At 39.9% G+C, this 18,786-nt stretch overlaps 1 protein-coding gene across 1 annotated transcript in view; it reads left to right on the forward strand.

The window, feature by feature from the left end:
- LOC129832934 (syntaxin-1B) overlaps positions 1–18,786 on the forward strand; it is a 64,802-nt gene that overhangs the window by 38,151 nt on the left and 7,865 nt on the right. The window contains exons 4-9 of the mRNA XM_055897072.1: positions 81–155; positions 8,331–8,404; positions 14,765–14,873; positions 16,217–16,290; positions 16,563–16,700; positions 18,211–18,321. Of these exons, the coding sequence (XP_055753047.1) occupies positions 81–155; positions 8,331–8,404; positions 14,765–14,873; positions 16,217–16,290; positions 16,563–16,700; positions 18,211–18,321 (581 nt within the window). The remainder of the gene's footprint in view (positions 1–80; positions 156–8,330; positions 8,405–14,764; positions 14,874–16,216; positions 16,291–16,562; positions 16,701–18,210; positions 18,322–18,786) is intronic.

An 18,786-nucleotide genomic window follows, 5' to 3' on the forward strand; every position in this document is an offset into this window, starting at 1 on the left:
TGAATATTGTTGCCATAATGGTATAACATGGAACACAATGTTGAGCATGGCATAATTCTGTCTCTCTTTCTGTATCTCAGAGACCAAGCAGGAGTTGGAGGACCTCACAGCTGACATCAAGAAGACAGCCAATAAAGTTCGCTCAAAATTAAAAGGTAATATAACATGAAAATGGAAAATGCTGTGTGAAACACTGGAAAACACTGTGCCAGAAAAACACCATGTCAACCAATACCGCACGGGGTTAAGTTGTCCACGCTAGATGTTGAACACAAGATTACCTCTTGGCTATGAAGGAAATGATGTCAAACGTACCCTATTTATCTTTTCCATTTTCATACTGAACTCGCTACTTAAACACTTGCTCAGAGCCAGAACACTTGCCTCATTAGATTACCTGACTCGAAACAATGATGGTCAGATAAAGCCAAAGAAGCCATTTATGTAAAGGCAACACAGCAGACGTCTATAGCGCAAATAAAAACACAAGACAATGTTTAGTCTTTATCAGCCCCTTAAATCAAAGAGTGTTTGTCCTCAATGGAGTCCCCATAAATTTCAGGCCCAACATCCTAAAACAAAATGGTTACGATGAACAAAAATGACGATATTTGCTACATCTAGTGGCCCCCTGCAATAACGTCAAATGGGCATCTCGGGGACTTTTGTTAAGGACAAGAGTCAATTGGGGTCAGAGCATCATCTACAACAATTGTATTTTTAATGAGGGGAGAATTATAGCGAAGAGCAAAGCTGAGGCGGCTAATGTTAACTGGATTGACAGTTAACAATTCAAGTCATGATGGTTCAAGGACATTGCTGCGGTCGAGCAGTGAATTCATCTATCTGGGAGTTCCATCCAACCATTCGCCCCAACACACATCCAATTCACACTCGCATATGCAAATGCACATGCACAATGAAAACAGCTTTGATGGTAGATATCGGTCTATAATTGCAATCCCCACAAGGTCTGTCTGTTTTTGACCTTTAAGAACAGGGATCTGCTTTTCATGTTTTCATTTTCCATCTGTATCTCGAACATACAGACAAATATTTGCATACGTTGAATATACAGATCATACTGCAGTCTTGCAAGTATGTGTTTGTTTGAAACGTATCCGTGATAACGTTTGTTAATACAATAGTCTCTCTCATGTGGTAGATTTATAATATAATTGAGTAGGAAGTTAAAGATCAAAACAGAGAGCCATCAACAATCTTGGGTACTCTTTGATTCGACGTTACACAGAAAAAACTGCCGAATTTGTCAGTTGACTCTCAAATGATATCTTTTTTTTACAGTAGCATTACTATACATTTCAACCCTACCCACTGTGAACACATGAATATATGCAAATCATTTGGTATTTACATCAGCTCGTCAGCTGCCTAGTTTATGTGTACAATAGAGAACAGAGAATATACGTCTGGGGGTTTTGCTGTAGAAAATAGGTTGTCTCTGGTGATCCCCCAAGGGGCATATTGTAAAAAACAAAGCCGCAATGGAGCTGACATCACTCTTGTCATCCAAACGCCTTCTGCCTCCAGCCTCTGCCCTCAGACTGGCAGCATGCCAGGTCGCATATCAGTTGACGCCTGGATCTAGGTGAAATATGTTGCTTTGCTCACCATTTCCTAATAACTAATAAAGTGAGAATTGAAAAATGCCCTTTAAAAACTGTAATAGGACTTGATGGTGTAGCAATTTATATTGTAGGCTTTGCGTTCTTCTTAGGAATACTCTCTTGTGCCTCATATGATTCAATAGCATTTTATTGTAAAAGTATTATTTTACAATGTAAGAACTACCATTTACAGTTGCTCACCAGTCTAGTTTGTAAACTAAGAAGCAACCTCTTCAGACTCCAAATACACTGAATCGTGCATTAAACCAGCATCAGTACAGAAAAGGTAATAACATTCAGATGAATTGAATGCCAAATGCATTATACACTGTGCTCCAAAAATGCAACATTTTCCATCAGACCTCGTGTGAAAGATCGCCTCAGGTTTACAGGCGACCGCTACGCTACGCTACGTTATGCTACTACTCGGCGTTCTCATACATTATGTCATGCGGTAGCTTTGCAGTCCGGGAGAGAGAAGCAGCTCCTGTCTCATCCAGTCAGACAAAGTGTTTAACCAACAGAACAACAATGATCAATGACCTTTCAACCAGCCATGTAGAGTGTTGATATTTACTGAAAGACAGGTAAGCCTCTTGTTTAAGACCACATTAAGGAGACCCCCCCTTGGCATTATTATGCAAATCAGCTGAGTCATGACACAGTGAAAAATGAAAAGGCAGTAGGCAGCAAGCCAGAGGAAGTGCCTCACCGGGGAGCGCTGTTACACTGTAGCTAGGTAGCCGACCAACCGTAGATCCACCACTGTAGATACAGTTGAAGTCGGAAGTTCACATACACCTTAGCCAAATACATTTAAACTCAGTTTTTCACAATTCCTGACAATTAATCCAAGTAAAATTCCCTGTCTTAGGTCAGTTAGGATCACCACTTTATTTTAAGAATGTGAATTGTCAGAATAATAGTAGAGAGAAGGATTTATTTCAGGTTTTATTTCTTTCATCATATTCCCAGTGGGTCAGAAGTTTACGTACACTCAATTAGTATTTGGTAGCATTGCCTTTAAATTGTTTAACTCAGGTCAAACGTTTCGGGTAGCCTTCCACAAGCTTCCCACAATAAGTTGGGTGAATTTTGACCCATTCCTCCTGACAGAGCTGGTGTAACGAAGTCAGGTTTGTAGGCCTCCTTGCTCACACACGCTTTTTCAGTTCTGCCCACACATTTTCTATAGGATTGAGGTCAGGGCTTTGTGATGGCATCTCCAATACCTTAAGTTTGTTGTCCTTAAGCCATTTTTCCACAACTTTGGAAGTATCCTTGGGGTCATTGTCCATTTGGAAGACCCATTTGCGACCAAGCTTTAACTTCCTGACTGATGTCTTGAGATGTTGTTCAATATATCCACATAATTTTCCTGCCTCATGATGCCATCTATTTTGTGAAGTGCACCAGTCCCTCCTGCAGCAAAGCACACCCACAACATGATGCTGCCACCCCGTGTTTCACGGTTGGGATGGTGTTCTTCGCCTTGCAAGCTTCCCCCTTTTTCCTCCAAACATAACGATGGTCATTATGGCCAAACAGTTCTATTTTTGTTTCCTCAGACCAGAGGACATTTCTCCAAAAAGTACGATCTTTCTCCCCATGTGCAGTTGCAAACCGTAGTATGGCTTTTTTATGCCGGTTTTGGAGCAGTGGCTTCTTCCTTTCTGAGCGGCCTTTCAGGTTATGTCGATATAGGACTCATTTTACTGTGGATATAAATGATTTTGTACCTGTTTCCTCCAGCATCTTCACAAGGTCCTTTGCTGTTGTTCTGGGATTGATTTGCACTTTTTGCACCAAAGTACGTTCATCTCTAGGAGACAGAACGCGTCGCCTTCCTGAGCAGTATGACGGCTGTGTGGTCCCATGGTGTTTATACTTGCATACTATTGTTTGAACCGATGAACGTGGTACCTTCAGGCATTTGGAAATTGCTCCCAAGGATGAACCAGACTTGTGGAGGTCTACAATTGTTTTTCTGAGGTCTTGGCTGATTTCTTTTGATTTTCCCATGATGTCAAGCAACGAGGCACTGAGTTTGAAGGTAGGCCTTGAAATACATCCAGAGGTACACCTCCAATTGACTCAAATGATGTCAATTAGTCTATCAGAAGCTTCTAAAGCCATGACATAATTTTCTGGAATTTTCCAAGCTGTTTAAAGGCACAGTCAACTTAGTGTATGTCAACTTTTGACCCATTGGAATTGTGATACAGTGAATTATAAGCTAAATAATCTCTGTCAACAATTGTTGGAAAAATTACTTGTGTCATGCACAAAGTAAAAAATATATAGTTTGTTAACAAGAAATTTGTGGAGTGGTTGAAAAACAAGTTTTAATGAATCCAACCTAAGTGTATGTAAACTTCCGACTTCAACTGTAGATACTCAACTGTACGGTAGGTTCTCTAGATTGATCAGGATGTTATGCAACGATAGGGAAACCATCATGGATAGATATTGTATGACCTACAGATGCTGTGGGTAAATACGCTATAGATTCCCTGCATTATCCACATTACCACAGGTGCAGTACACAAGATACAAGACCGAAGATAAGTCAAGAATACATAACATAAAATCGATCATTCCAGAGACACAAACTTAAACAAATTATACTTATTATATGTAGTTGATATCAAAATACCTGAAGTACCACGAGTTAAACATCTCTAACATCTCAAACATCTTAGTGTCCAACCCACTTGCTGCTGATAGACCACCACTAAGATATTATACCAACGTGCACAAGAGGTCTGATTTTGGGGCGTGAATTCAAATACCAGTAGGGGTTTTAGACTAATCTCCTTTGAAGTATAAGCTCCCTCTGAAGCCAGATAGGAAACCCCTCACTCAAAGGCGCTGAGTCGCATTCCTCTAGCTTCGTTCTTTATTTTAGTCCAATAATCTGGAAGACTCCCACTCATCTGGTTGTTTCTTCTAAATTTCATCACAAAAGACTTTGCTGCTGAGAGAGGGCTTCCTCTATCAAAGGTAATGAACGGTGATGGGACATTGGCGTCTGGGCACCATGCAGCAGCAACAAAGCATCCAATCAGCAATATGGAAACCTCCTTTGTTATTGATCTAAGGTGGGTTCAAAGTGGGCCTAGCTTATTGAGACAACAGCGGAGCACTGTGTCTTTGACCAGGGCGCACAGTAGTCATAAAGAAAAATTACAGGAAGAGTATGCGCCATATGGTAAGACAGTTAATCTGGAATATTTATTAGAATTTTATTTATTTAACCTTTATTTAACTAGGCAAGTCAGTTAAGAACAAATTCTTATTTTACAATGATGGCCTACCCCGGCCAAACCCTCCCCTAACCCGAACGATGCTGGGCCAATTGTGCACCGCTCTATGGGACTCCTGATCACGGCCAATTATGATACAGCCCGGGATCGAATCAGGGTCTGTAGTGACGCCTCTAGCACTGAGATGCAGTGCCTTAAACCTAGACGCCACTCGGGAGCCTAAAAGAGGTTAAGAGGTGGGAGATATTGTGAGGAGGGGTTGCGCAGTTACATTGACAATCTTATGAAGCTTAATGAAGCCCTTATAAAACCTACATAGATGATTCACAAATGCAAATGTTATACTATGGGTGATATAATAGGTCCTTACATCTGGTGCTTTCGTTTGACATTCTTTTATTTCTCCATTTTCTCTTTATTGTTCTCGGAAATGCTCTTGGGGAAGGTCACACAGAGAGAAAACCAATGTAAAACGATGAATAATCACATACAGTACACAATACATTATATTGGGAATCACATTATCTCGTAGTTGTGAGAAACCCAACATTTGTCCATAAGTAAGTATCAGGAATTATCTTTTTTTCCAAAAGCTTTTTAAGGACATTGCCTCTATTTAAAAGGGGCTTGGCAGAATACCCCAAATGTGTTGTTTTTTTATCAATGTTTTATAGTTTTGGGAACATTGCATTTGTTCAAAAGGAGATGGTATGTCATAAGCGGACTATTTGACATTCCAAAATCCTGCTATTTCTCTGTTTTGTCGATCCAAATCAAATGCACCGAGGGCATTTTACATCGTTACATCACATTTAGAACACAACAGGAAAATAATGTTTGGTTTGTGGTCAGCAACACACTACGGATTCATACTTAGGAAAGCATTTTCTTTTTGACGCATTTTGATTTAAAGAGTGACTGCCCCTTGAAAGCAACTTTTTGTTTTGAATATAGCCTACAGTGCCTTCAGAAAGTATTCACGCCCCTTGAATTTTTCCACATTTTGTTGTGTTTACAGCCTGAATTTGAAATGGACTACATTCAGATTGTGTGTCACTGATCTACACACAATACCCATAATGTCAAAGTGGAATTGTGTTTTTAGAAATGTTTACAATCAAGTTAAAAGCGCAAATGTCTTGAGTCAATAAGCATTCAAACCTTTTGTTCTGGCAAGTCTAATTAAGTTCAGGACTAAAAATGTGCTTAACAAGTCACATAAAATTATTTTTAAATGACTACCCCATCTCTGTACCCCACACATACAATTATTTGTAAGGGTCGAGTAGTGAATTCCAAGCACAAATTCAACCACAAAGACCAGTGAGGTTTTCCTATGGTTCGCAAAGAAGTGCACATATTGGTAGATGGGTAAAGAAAAGCAGACGTTGAATATCCCTTTGAGCATGGTGCAGTTATACATTTTTACACTTTGGATGGTGTTTCAATATACCCACTCACTACAAAGATACAGGCACCCTTCCTAAATCAGTTGCCAGAGAGGAAGGAAACCGCTCACGGATTTCACCATGAAGCCAATGGTGATTTGAAAACAGTTACAGAGTTTAATTGCTGTGATAGGAGATAACTGATGATGGATCAACAACATTGTAGTTACTCCACAAAACTAACATAAATGACAGAGTGAACAGAAGGAAGCCTGTACAGAACAAAAATATTGCAAAACATGCATCCTGTTTGTAATAAGGTACTAAAGTAATCCTGCAAAAAATGTGGCAAAGAAATGTACTTTTTGTCCTGAATACAAAGTATTATGTTTAGGGCAAATCTGAGTACAGTACATCTCTTCATATTTTCAAGAATGGTGGTGGCTGCATCACGTTATGGGTATGCTTGTCATCTGCAAGGACGAGGGATTTTTTTAGGATAAAAAGAAACAGAATAGAGCTAAGCACATGCAAAATCATTGAGGAAACCTAGTTCAGTCTCCTTTCCAACACCACTGTGAGATAAATCCACCTTTCAGCAGGATAATAACCTAAAACATAAGGCCAAATACACACTGGAGTTGCTTACCAAGAGGCCCTAACGGAAAAACCACATACATTTCACGTGAACATAAGTAAAGTGCTACTTAAGCACATTTTCATGTGATCATATGTGATCTTGTGTGAAGTTAATGTGATAACGTGACAACATGTAAAGCAACCTGTGATAACATGAAACTACACGTGAAAATGTGATCACAGGTGAAGTGTTCCATGAACACAGGTTTTCACATGATTTCACACATGAAGTTTCCTGTGAAATCATGTGATTTTCCACATGTGAAATCATGTGTTTCTTTAAGGGCGACATTGAATGTTCTTCAGTTGCCTAGTCACAGTTTTGACTTAAATCGGCTTGAAAATCTATGGCAAGACTTGAAAATGGTTGTATAGCAATGATCAACAACCAATTTGACAGAGCTTGAAGAATTTTGAAAATAATAATGTGCTTACATTGCACAATCCAGCTGTGGAAAGCGCTTAGAGACTCACCCAAAGGTGGTTCTACAAAGTATTGACTCAGCAGTGTGAATACTTATGTAAATTAGATATTTCATTATTTAATTTTAAATCAATGATCACAAATGTCTTAAAAACATGATATCACTTCATGTTTTCACTTCATTATGGGTATTGTGGGAATTCAGGCTTGTAACACAACAAAATGTGGAATAATTCAAGGGGTGTGAATACTTAAGGCACTGCATATTTATAATCCCCGTATCCAAACTGATTATTAATTTACCTATTTCTTATCAATAGCTCTTATAAGTTTCTAAATGACAGTACATGGAGATTGGTGTTATTTCTATCGTAAAGTAGATATTTTTCCACTTGGAACTGACAGTTTGCTCGACCTTATTAATGATTTCTTTGCGCGTGAAGGTGGTGGAATTATGAGGGAATTAAGTCAAGGTCCGAAAACAGCGTATCGGTAGACACACCTCTGCCACACACCCAGTTCTATGATCTCCACCCCAAACAAATAGTTGGCTGGCACATACTTTACCTCATGCTTATGTTCAAGGTCACGATAACGCCTAGAGAGAAAAGTGCATAAAAAGAGATTAAGTTCCATTTACGCGCATAACTCGGGTCTGAATTCTCCCTATCGGGTTTGGTACTGTATGATGACTTGTTAATAAGTAAAATGCCTTTTTTACAAAACTGTTGTAAAATAGTAGAATTGTATCATTAGGCCTGGGCCAATTTGTAATTGTAGCATTAGCACAATGAGTGACATGACATACAGTACTCGTTGCTCCACCCAAGATGGCGTAATGTTAGCATATTAGCATGCTAGCTATAGTACCAGACTCTGACGGAGAGGTAACTGACTGAAGTTCAGCGGAAGATGGGGAATCTCCTTTCTGTTTGTTTGGCTGTTCCGTTGTTTATTTCTCACAATTTTCTTGCCTCTTTCGCAGCAATCGAGCAGAGCATTGAGCAGGAGGAGGGGCTGAACAGATCATCCGCAGACCTGCGAATTCGTAAGACACAGGTGAGTCACTCACTCTATCTGCTGCACATCCACTGAGGAGATGCCAAGTACCAAAAAAGGTGTTGATCAAACATAAAGCTGCTGCTGATGTATCATAAAGAAGGAGAATACATGGCTTCACCACCACTTTAACCTTTTGCCAACTACACTTTTGCGGACTTGGCTTTGAAAAAGAAACGAAAACAAATACTATTTGAATTCAGGTCTGGATTTAAAGCTATATTGTTATTGTACCATGTGGTCTGATGCCTACCCAGAATACCACCAATTAGGCCTAGAGTATAAATCTTCATATAGTAGGAGACTTAAGGGATACCCCTATGAAGCGGGAATTCCTAAGGCCTTCATGACCATGGACCGTCATGCACCGATGAATGTAAAAGCTCATTGACATCCATTTATCTTTTGTCATGACAGAAAATGTGTTAAATTGATCATATCATTTCAAGGATGAAGTAAGTAATTATGTAGCACCTAGGAAAGGCCCTATGAAAGATATATTCAAATGTACTTTTAAGATTAAACAACTTGGCATATATCAAGAGTTTTAGAAAAGCCATGTGAGAAATGTGCTTAAAAACGAACGATTAAAGATTAGGAGAAATGTTCCACTGGCTTGTGGTAGGTCCTCCCCCTTGGGTTGTTCTCAAATTAACCGGTGATGGTGAATGAAGCTTAATTATCATATAAAGATTCATTAGGTTATGACGTCTGTATGAGGACTAATTATCCATCACATAGGACCACATTTAAAAGCCTTGGTTAACTTTAGAGCAACACAAAAACCAAAGGTATGTTCTTTGAATATGAAGTGAAATTATTACGCCTCCACATTCTCTGAATGGAATTGTGAAAGGTTGTCAATCTGCTCAAATACAAACAGTTATCAATTGTGTCAGGAGGGAGAGTTCTTTGAACCTTTTACTGCGGTGGGCTAAATCAGGGTCACACAGAGTGTTTATTGATAGTTTAAACAAATCTACTTTGAAACCAAAGTATACACCTCACACACACATGGTTATGGGCTTTAAAAATGAAGACACCTGTACCATGTCAGATATAGAGTTGAAATGTATTACATTTTGAGTTTGCACCCCAATATTACACTTTATATGCAGTTGAAGTCGGAAGTTTACATACACTTAGGTTGGAGTCATTAAAACTCATTTTTCAACTACTCCACAAATTTCTTGTTAACAAACTGTAGTTTTGGCAATTCGGTTAGGACATCTACTGTGTGCATGACACAAGTACTTTTTCCAGCAATTGTTTGCAGACAGATTATTTCACTTATTATTCACTGTATCACAATTCCAGTGGGTCAGAAGTTTACATACACTAAATTGACAGTGCCTTTAAACAGCTTGGAAAATTCCAGAAAATTATGTCATGGCTTTAGAAGCTTTTGATAGGCTAATTGACAAAATTTGAGTCAATTGGAGGTGTACTTGTGGATGTATTTCAAGGCCTACCTTCAAACTCAGTGGCTCTTTGCTTGACATCATAGGAAAATCAAAAGAAATCAGCCAAGACCTCAGATAAACAATTGTAGACCTCCACAAGTCTGGTTCATCCTTGGGAGCAATTTCCAAATGCGTGAAGGTAACACGTTCATCTGTACAAACAATAGTACGCAAGTTTAAACACCATGGGACCGCTCAGGAAGGAAACACGTTCTGTCTCCTAGAGATGAACGTACTTTGGTGCGAAAAGTGCAAATCAATCTCAGAACAACAGCAAAGGACCTTGTGAGCATGCTGGAGGAAACAGGTACAAAAGTATCTATATCCACAGTAAAACGAGTCCTATATCGACATAACCTGAAAGGCCGCTCAGCAAGGAAGAAGCCACTGCTCCAGAACCGCCATAAAAAAGCCAGACTACGGTTTGCAACTGCACATGGGGAGAAAGATCGTACTTTTTGGAGAAATGTCCTCTGGTCTGATGAAACAAAAATAGAACTGTTTGGCCATAATGACCATCGTTATGTTTGGAGGGAAAAGGGAGAGGCTTGCAAGCCGAAGAACACCATCCCAACCGTGAAGCACGGGGTTGGCAGCATCATGTTGTGGGGGTGGTTTCTGCAGGAGGGACTAAGCAACATCTCAAGACGTCAGTCAGGAAGTTAAAGCTTGGTCGCAAATGGGTCTTCCAAATGGACAATGACCCCAAGCATACTTCCAAAGTTGTGGCAAAATGGCTTAAGAACAACAAAGTCAAGGTATTGGAGTGGCCATCACAAAGCCCTGACCTCAATTCTGTAGAAAATGTGTGGGCAGAACTGAAAAAGTGTGTGCGAGCAAAGAGGCCTACAAACCTGACTCAGATACAGCAGCTCTGTCAGGAGGAATGGGCCAAAATTCACCCAACTTATTGTGGGATGGTTGTGGAAGGCTACCTGAAACGTTTGACCTGAGTTAAACAATTTAAAGACAATGCTACCAAATACTAATTGAGTGTATGTAAACTTCTGACCCACTGGGAATGTGATGAAAGAAATAAAAGCTGAAATATACAATTCTCTCTACTATTATTCTGACAATTCACATTCTTAAAATAAAATGGTGATCATAACTGACCTAAAACATGGAATTTTTACTAGGATTAAATGTCAGGAATTGTGAAAAACTGAGTTTAAATATATTTGGCTAAGGTGTATGTAAACTTCCGACTTCAGCTGTATATTTACTAATCAAAAATATAAACACAACATGCAACCACTTCAATAAAGTTGCTGAGTTACAGTTCATATAAGGAAATCAGTCAATTGAAATAAATAAATTAGGCCCTAATCTATGAATGGGCAGGGGCGCAGCCATTGGTGGGCCTGGAAGGGAGCCATGCCCACCCAATGGTCAGCCAGGCCCAGCCAATCAGAATTAGTTTTTTCCTACAAAAGGGATTTATCACAGACTAAAATACTCCTCAGCACCCATGCCCCTCCCCTCAGACGATCCTGCTTGTGAAGGACCCAAATGTGGAGGTCCTGGGCTGGCGTGGTTACACGTGGTCTGCAGTTGAGGCCTGTTAGACATACTGCCAAATTCGCTAAAACGACGTGGTAGAGAAATGAACAATGAATTCTCTAGGAACAGCTCTGGTGGATATTCCTGCAGTGTTTCATGACAATTGCACGCTCCCTCAAAACTTGACATATCTGTAGGATTGTGTTGTGTGAATAAACCGCCCATTTTAGAGTGGCCTTGTGTAATGATCATGCTGTTTAATCAGCTTCTTGATATGCCACACCTGTCAGGTGGATGGATTATCTCGACAAATGCTATAATGCTCACTAATAAGGGTGTAAACAAATTTATGCATAACATTTGAGAAAAATAAGCTTTTTGCGCATATGGAACATTTCTGGGACGTTTTATTTCAGCTCATGAAACACGGGATCAACACTTTACGTGTCGCGTTTTATATTTTTGTTCAGTGTACATCACAGAAGACTGAAAAATAACAAAACCATTTGACGTAGACACACCAGATTTTCAGCAGGTTTAAAAAAAAATATATGTTTAGGAATTAGGAATTAATGAAAAATATGAATAACATTTCACCCATGAGGCCACTAGTCATTTGACTGCAGGAAAGGGCTATGAGACCTTTAAGTAAGCCGCACCACTGCCCTGCAGTATGAAAAGGAGTGACGTAGCAACAGTACCAACATTATTCACATACAGTGGGGTCCGAAATGATTGACACCCTTGATAAAGATGAGCAATAATGACTGTATAAAATGTATAATTCAAACACGAAGCTATATTGTATGCTCAAAATTGGGAAAATATATTATTTTATACTAATACAATTGCTCTAAAAGGTAGGGGTTCAAATTATTGACACCCCTAAAGATTCATATAAATAAAGTAGTCAAAAGTTTAGTATTTGGTCCAATATTCCTAGCACGTGTAATGAGCACGATGGGAGACAGAGAGCTGGTTTCAAGCGCAGGGCGCAGCAGGTGTTTATTTGTAAAGGACCAAAGGAGGAGGCAGGTAGCTGGGTCCAGGGGCAGGCAAAAGGTCATACACAGGGGGTCCAATAAGGCAACAGTACAGGCAGGGAAACGGCTAATAGCATCATCCGGGAGATCAGGCAATAGGTTGATAACAGGAAATCCGATAGGCTACAGTACAGGCAGGGAATAGGCAAGAGGCGTCGTTAGTGAGGCAGGCAAAAACAATCATACACGGGAGGATTCAATTACGGGGAAACCAGCTCTGATTAGAAGTGTGTCACAAAAGAAACAATACCTCACAGTGATAGGGTGCAAAGAACTGAACTAAATAGTGTGTGATAATGACGTACAGGTGATCAGAATTCGGGTGATTGTTGATCTGGAGAGTGAGCTGCGTTCCGGGGATCTACGTCTTTGAGAGTGTGAGTTGGAAGCAGACGTTACAGCACGTAATAACTACATCAAACTTGTGACTCTACAAACATGTTGGATGCATTTGCAGTTCCTTTAGGTTGTGTTTCAGATCATTTTGTGCCCAATAGAAATTAATGGTAAATAATGTATTGGGTCATTTTGGAGTCACTTTTATTATAAATAAGAATAGAATATGTTTCTAAATACTTCTTCACTAATGTGGATGCTACCGTGATTATGGATAACCCTGATTGAATTGTGAATAATGATGAGTGAGAAAGTTACAGAGGGTCAAACATCATACCCCCAAGTCATGCTATACTCCCCTGTTATTGGTAATGGTGAGAGGTCTTAGGGGTACGAGTGATTTTTGAGCCTCTGTGACTTTCTCACTCATCATTATTCACGATTCATTCAGGATTATCCATAGTGTAGTCATGGCGTGCTAGGAATATGGGACCAAATACTGCACTTTTGATTACTATATTTATAAGAATATTTAGGGCTGTCAATCATTTTGACCCCTACCTTTTTGAGAAAGAAAAAATACTTGTTAAACAAAATCATCGCTTTGAGCAATTGTATTAGTATAAAATAAAATAATCCCCCCTATTTTTGAGTATATAATATAGCTCAGTATTTGAATTATTATCAAAGGTTGTCAATCATTTCAGAACCCACACTATACCAATACAAGTACAATGGCAAAGGTGACATTTCCCATATCACATCACATGAACAACTCTAGATACTCACTATAGCCCACCTAAACATTCAATCAAGCTGTGCACTGAATTGTGCCTTTTTCAAAATGACACTGTTTTCTTTTAAACCACCCAAATGTTTATTCATATGAAATTCAGATCATCTCACTGTGAACCAATGTTCTTCAGAGGTGGCCAGAAAGGACATCTGTCATTTTAGGCTCTTGACTCTGTCAACCACCTGATCCTCTGACTCACTGCCACTAATCCAGCCTCTCTTCCATCCACACCATAGCTACACTTTTAAAAAAACGGGTTCCAAAAAGGTTCTACAGCTGTCCCCTTAATAAGATAACCCTTTTTGGTTTGAGGTAGAACCTTTTTTTGTTCCAGGAAATTATAGTTACTGCTGATGCAGTGTGCAGTCTTCATTTGCACTGCAGATGAAATAACATATAAAAATGTGTTGTACAAAGAGTAACAAAAAATACATTTAAAAAAGTATCATTTTAAGACAGCGGTTCTTACTTTGGATCAAGTAGTTTAAAACCTCTGTATTGGTCCCCACCATGACCAGGTAATATGCAGAGTCGTTGATAGCAAACATTATAACTATTTTGGGTTCCTTGTAGAACCATCTTGCAGAGTCGTTGATAGCAAACATTATAACTATTTTGGGTTCCTTGTAGAACCATCTGTGTAAAGGGTTCTACATGGAACTGAAAAGGGTTCTTCAGAGGGTTCTCCTGTGGGGACTGCCAAAAGAACCCTTAAGTTCTAGATAGCACTTTTCTAAGAGTGTACCTCTCCCTTATTCTCTGCCCTGCATTGTTAGTGGGTTATTCAGGCAAGCCGAGCAGGAGACACAGCTGGGCTGAATATCAGGCCTTCCCTCCAGGACACAGAATTGAGCCATCCTTGCTTTGACCCCTGCCTGTATTATTTTCGGCAGTAATTCAATGCACAAGGCTCAGTGATACTCAATGATCCCCTCTGGTGGACGGAATGTTCAACTGCCACTGTCATTGACTTTGCAGCATCAGCAAAATCTCTAATGCAGCAGCCACTATTTGAATTCAGGTGCATGTGTGCATACATATGAAGGCGTTTCTGCCATTTTCATCAAGGCTATGATTGATGTGCACTGCAAATGGTCAATTAGGCATCATCGCATTATCAGATGGTGTTGATCGACCTTATTTATGATTTTCTTTGCTCCAGTGGCCACTCCCTAACCCCCCCCCCCCCCATCTGATCTCCCTGTGTCTGTCCTGTTAGCACTCGACGCTGTCACGCAAGTTTGTAGAGGTGATGACCGAGTACAACACCACGCAGTCCAAATACAGGGACCGCTGCAAGGACCGTATCCAGAGACAGCTGGAGATCAGTGAGTATCTGTAGCCCACCACCATCATAGGGCACAGTTAATGCACCACTGACATTCAATACTATACTCTATATCATGGATCATTGGGGGGCCAAATGAAAAAAATTGGGGGGCCAAATGATTCCACCCGCGGGCCAAATTCGGTTCGTGGGCCACCAGTTGGGGAACCCTGCTCTATATAGTATCTATGTATGGCGATACTTTACAAGTACAGTACAGTTCGTAGAGCATAGAACCATCCAATACACAGACATTACAGGATATTGACATTATCAACCTCGATTCTCTCTTTTAGGGTGGGTTAGGCCCAGACTTTGTTTAGCGTTCTTTGTCAATTACTTTGTTAAAATGGCTGCACAAATACAATCCAATTGATTGATTGGTTGATTGATTTTGTGATTGGTAATAAATCAACAAGACTAATGCCATGCACACACATGCTGACAGCAGACAGGGTTACACCGACTGAGAAGGAGGTACGTTAGTATCTTACACAAGAAATAGCCAGAGTTCTTACTAAATATACACTGATACCCAACAGCGTAGACACAAAAATGGGTTTTTGCAGACGTAAGGATATTTTCAAGGCAGCCCCACTGACCTTCATATGAGACAGACTGTAATTCACAGACAGTGAGTTTCCTTTTAATACTGAAGTATTAGATAATACTGAAGTACACAGATACAGACACTGGCAAGCGTTTCATACAGAACTCACAGCCATAGTGACATCTGAGATCCAGACATCAACTAGTATTATGCAGACACAGTATCTTTCAAAGACTGGGACAGACTAAGTAGAATAGATGCATTTTAAGTTTATTAAGACGATACTAAGTAGACAAGGGGGTTGAATGGCCACATATGACCACATATTAGCCAATGATAAGTTGTACAGTCATGTAGTTTGCAAAAGCAGAAGACTTTCCTTATAGTACAGGGATAACTTCATTGTAATTCAGCTCGCACATTTAATTTAAAAGCTGTATTTTCTTTCATATTATTTAATGTTGAATAATTATTTTTAGGATACCTTAGAGCTTTAAATGGATCTAGATTATTCTAGACATCTGGTTAGAGATACATGGTCTTTTTTAATTACTGGCCAGAATCTGTGCTGTGCCTCAAATTGGCACTAAAACGGTGGGAATGTGTTGATTTGAATAACTAAACTTTAAGTGTATCAGGCAAAGCATTATGATCATTTGATGGCAATATATTTCATTGTGTGTGTGTGTGTGTGTGTGTGTGTGTGTGTGTGTGTGTGTGTGTGTGTGTGTGTGTGTGTGTGTGTGTGTGTGTGTGTGTGTGTGTGTGTGTGCGTGCCTGTGTGTGCTCGGCAGCTGGGAGAACAACCACCAACGAGGAGCTGGAGGATATGCTGGAGAGTGGCAAGCTTGCCATTTTCACCGATGATGTGAGTACAACACCTGAGCCTGGCCATTCCCCATGGCAGACATATATCCACAGTGAAGGCATGGGGACCACAGACGCTAATAACCTGTGTGGCTAGTTATAGCTAACTCGCTACATCTGTCACATTTGCTTTCAATAAACTACCACTATGTCCTGATATGAATTTTAACAGAAGAAGAATGTTGATTATTACAGGGGGTAAAAGAACACATCAAATCCTCTTCTATCCTCACCCTCGGGTCTCCTTCTCAACCCTCTGTTTTGGGTCCTCAGATCAAGATGGACTCTCAGATAGACAAGCAGGCCCTGAATGAGATTGAGACCCGACACACCGAGATCATCAAGCTGGAGAACAGCATTCGTGAGCTACACGACATGTTTGTGGACATGGCCATGCTGGTCGAGAGCCAGGTAAAGTTTTGTTTTTATTTGAAATGTTTTTTTTAAAGTTGAATGAATTAACGAAAGCCCAGTTTTATGCCATTAGCCTTATGTTGAGCACAGAATCGATTACAACCGGGCCTACTCACACCAATACCAAGGGTGTGGTTTAATTCTGCACCAATGGCATCAGAGTCTTTTTGTGATGTTAAAATGAAAACGTTGTAGATTCTATGTATCTTCGAACTGTGCCTTACATCGTCCATAATGAAATCTGTCCAACTGTGATTCAGTTTGACACAATTGTCTGAGAACAGGGCAGATATTTGGAGCTGACCGTATGAACGTATGACATTTAGACTCAGGCGTGTGGGTTCACATGCATATTTGAGTAATTGTGCTTTGAGACAGGAGAAATGTTGCATGCAATATCCTGTTATCATTCTATGTTTAGATTGAGACTGTGAGTAAACACACTGTTGCCTAAACTAGTTCCACGCCATTGAGCAATGCTGTGTAGCCATTCAGAAAAGCTCAGGCTACAGCTGTAGCCTTTTGACATCCTGGTTTCATCAGTGTAGCCGGCTCTCTGCTGCTAGGGTTCAGTGATCTTAATTAATGAAGGGTTTTTGCAGTATGTTCAGGGTTGGGGCTGTACATTGTGGTTGCACTTAAGTTGAAATGGTTTGGCAAATACTTGCACCTTAAAAATGCATGACAAAACACCTCACTTAAATACTAGATGATATTCTATAATTGTTGTCTTAAATGTGTTGGTAACATACGACAGTTTATTCCCAAAACTTAACTTTAAGTTAAGTTACATGATCAAATATTTTCATATTTACAGAACATTTATTCATATTACATAGCATCTCTATACATTATGTGAGATACAATATGAGAATACTATGTTGCCAATTTTCGATTCTCACTGTGAAGAAATTACCGTTGACATCCAATAAGAGCCTTTGAATCTCATCAGGACGACCTAAATTAGGAAATTGCTTCTGGGTAACAGGGAAATATGGTTTCTAAGTTTAGCTCATGCACTATAAAGCGTTTGTGGGTGGGGGCGTTGGATTATTTCATCCACAGTACAATAGGCGGGGAAACGCTTTTGAGTGACAATTCTTCTCTTTCTCTGAGGGCTTTTCCTCGTGGACAATATGCAATTGTGTGTGATGAATAAGCGTAGGTTCTTAGCTACGCTCATCTCATTTATGTATCAATACTGTTGTTAATATAAAAAATCCATCCTTTAGATGGAAGACAACATGTAGATGATAAGTGGCTTCATCAATATCACTTACAGTACTTTATAACTGGAATACAAATGAATAGAAACAGCTTATATTTGTGCTAGAAGCTTTGTTTGGATTCGAAAGACCAGAAATACAATACCACACATGAACCTTATAAAATACGGGGCAGAAACATATGCATACAATGTGGTTGAGGCTGACCTTAAGTGATAATAGACAAGGTATTCTCCTCAGTCCGCTTCCATTTTGATGACGGGGATTTTTGCTGTTTACAGGGAGAGATGATTGACAGAATTGAGTACAACGTGGAGCACTCCGTGGACTTTGTGGAGCGGGCGGTGTCTGACACCAAGAAGGCTGTCAAATACCAGAGCCAGGCTCGCAAGGTAAGTCACAGGCTCTCCGTAGAGCAGGGCTAACGCAAATATTGTGCATACACATGTTTTATCGCTGTTACGTTGCTGTAACCCACATCCCCCACCTACATGAGGATGTATACATACTGTACATTCTAATATACATACTATACGTATGACATAATATAAACACACAGACACACATACTAAAATAGGCACAGCATCCTCCACAGTCAATCCCACCACAAAAGGTTAATGCCCACCACCCCCTCATACTATATTATTAAAGAGTACACACACACACACACACACACACACACACACACACACACACACACACACACTCACACACACACTCTAATAATAATATCCACCACCTCTTCATGTACAGTGCATTTCCTCTTGGGCATTCACACAGTACCTCAGTGATTACCAAGCGACCAACCTCCACAGGCGTGATAGCTTCGGACACAATGTACACACTAATGTGTCGTA

Source organism: Salvelinus fontinalis, chromosome 34 (assembly GCF_029448725.1).
Source record: "Salvelinus fontinalis isolate EN_2023a chromosome 34, ASM2944872v1, whole genome shotgun sequence".
NCBI lineage: Eukaryota > Metazoa > Chordata > Actinopteri > Salmoniformes > Salmonidae > Salvelinus > Salvelinus fontinalis.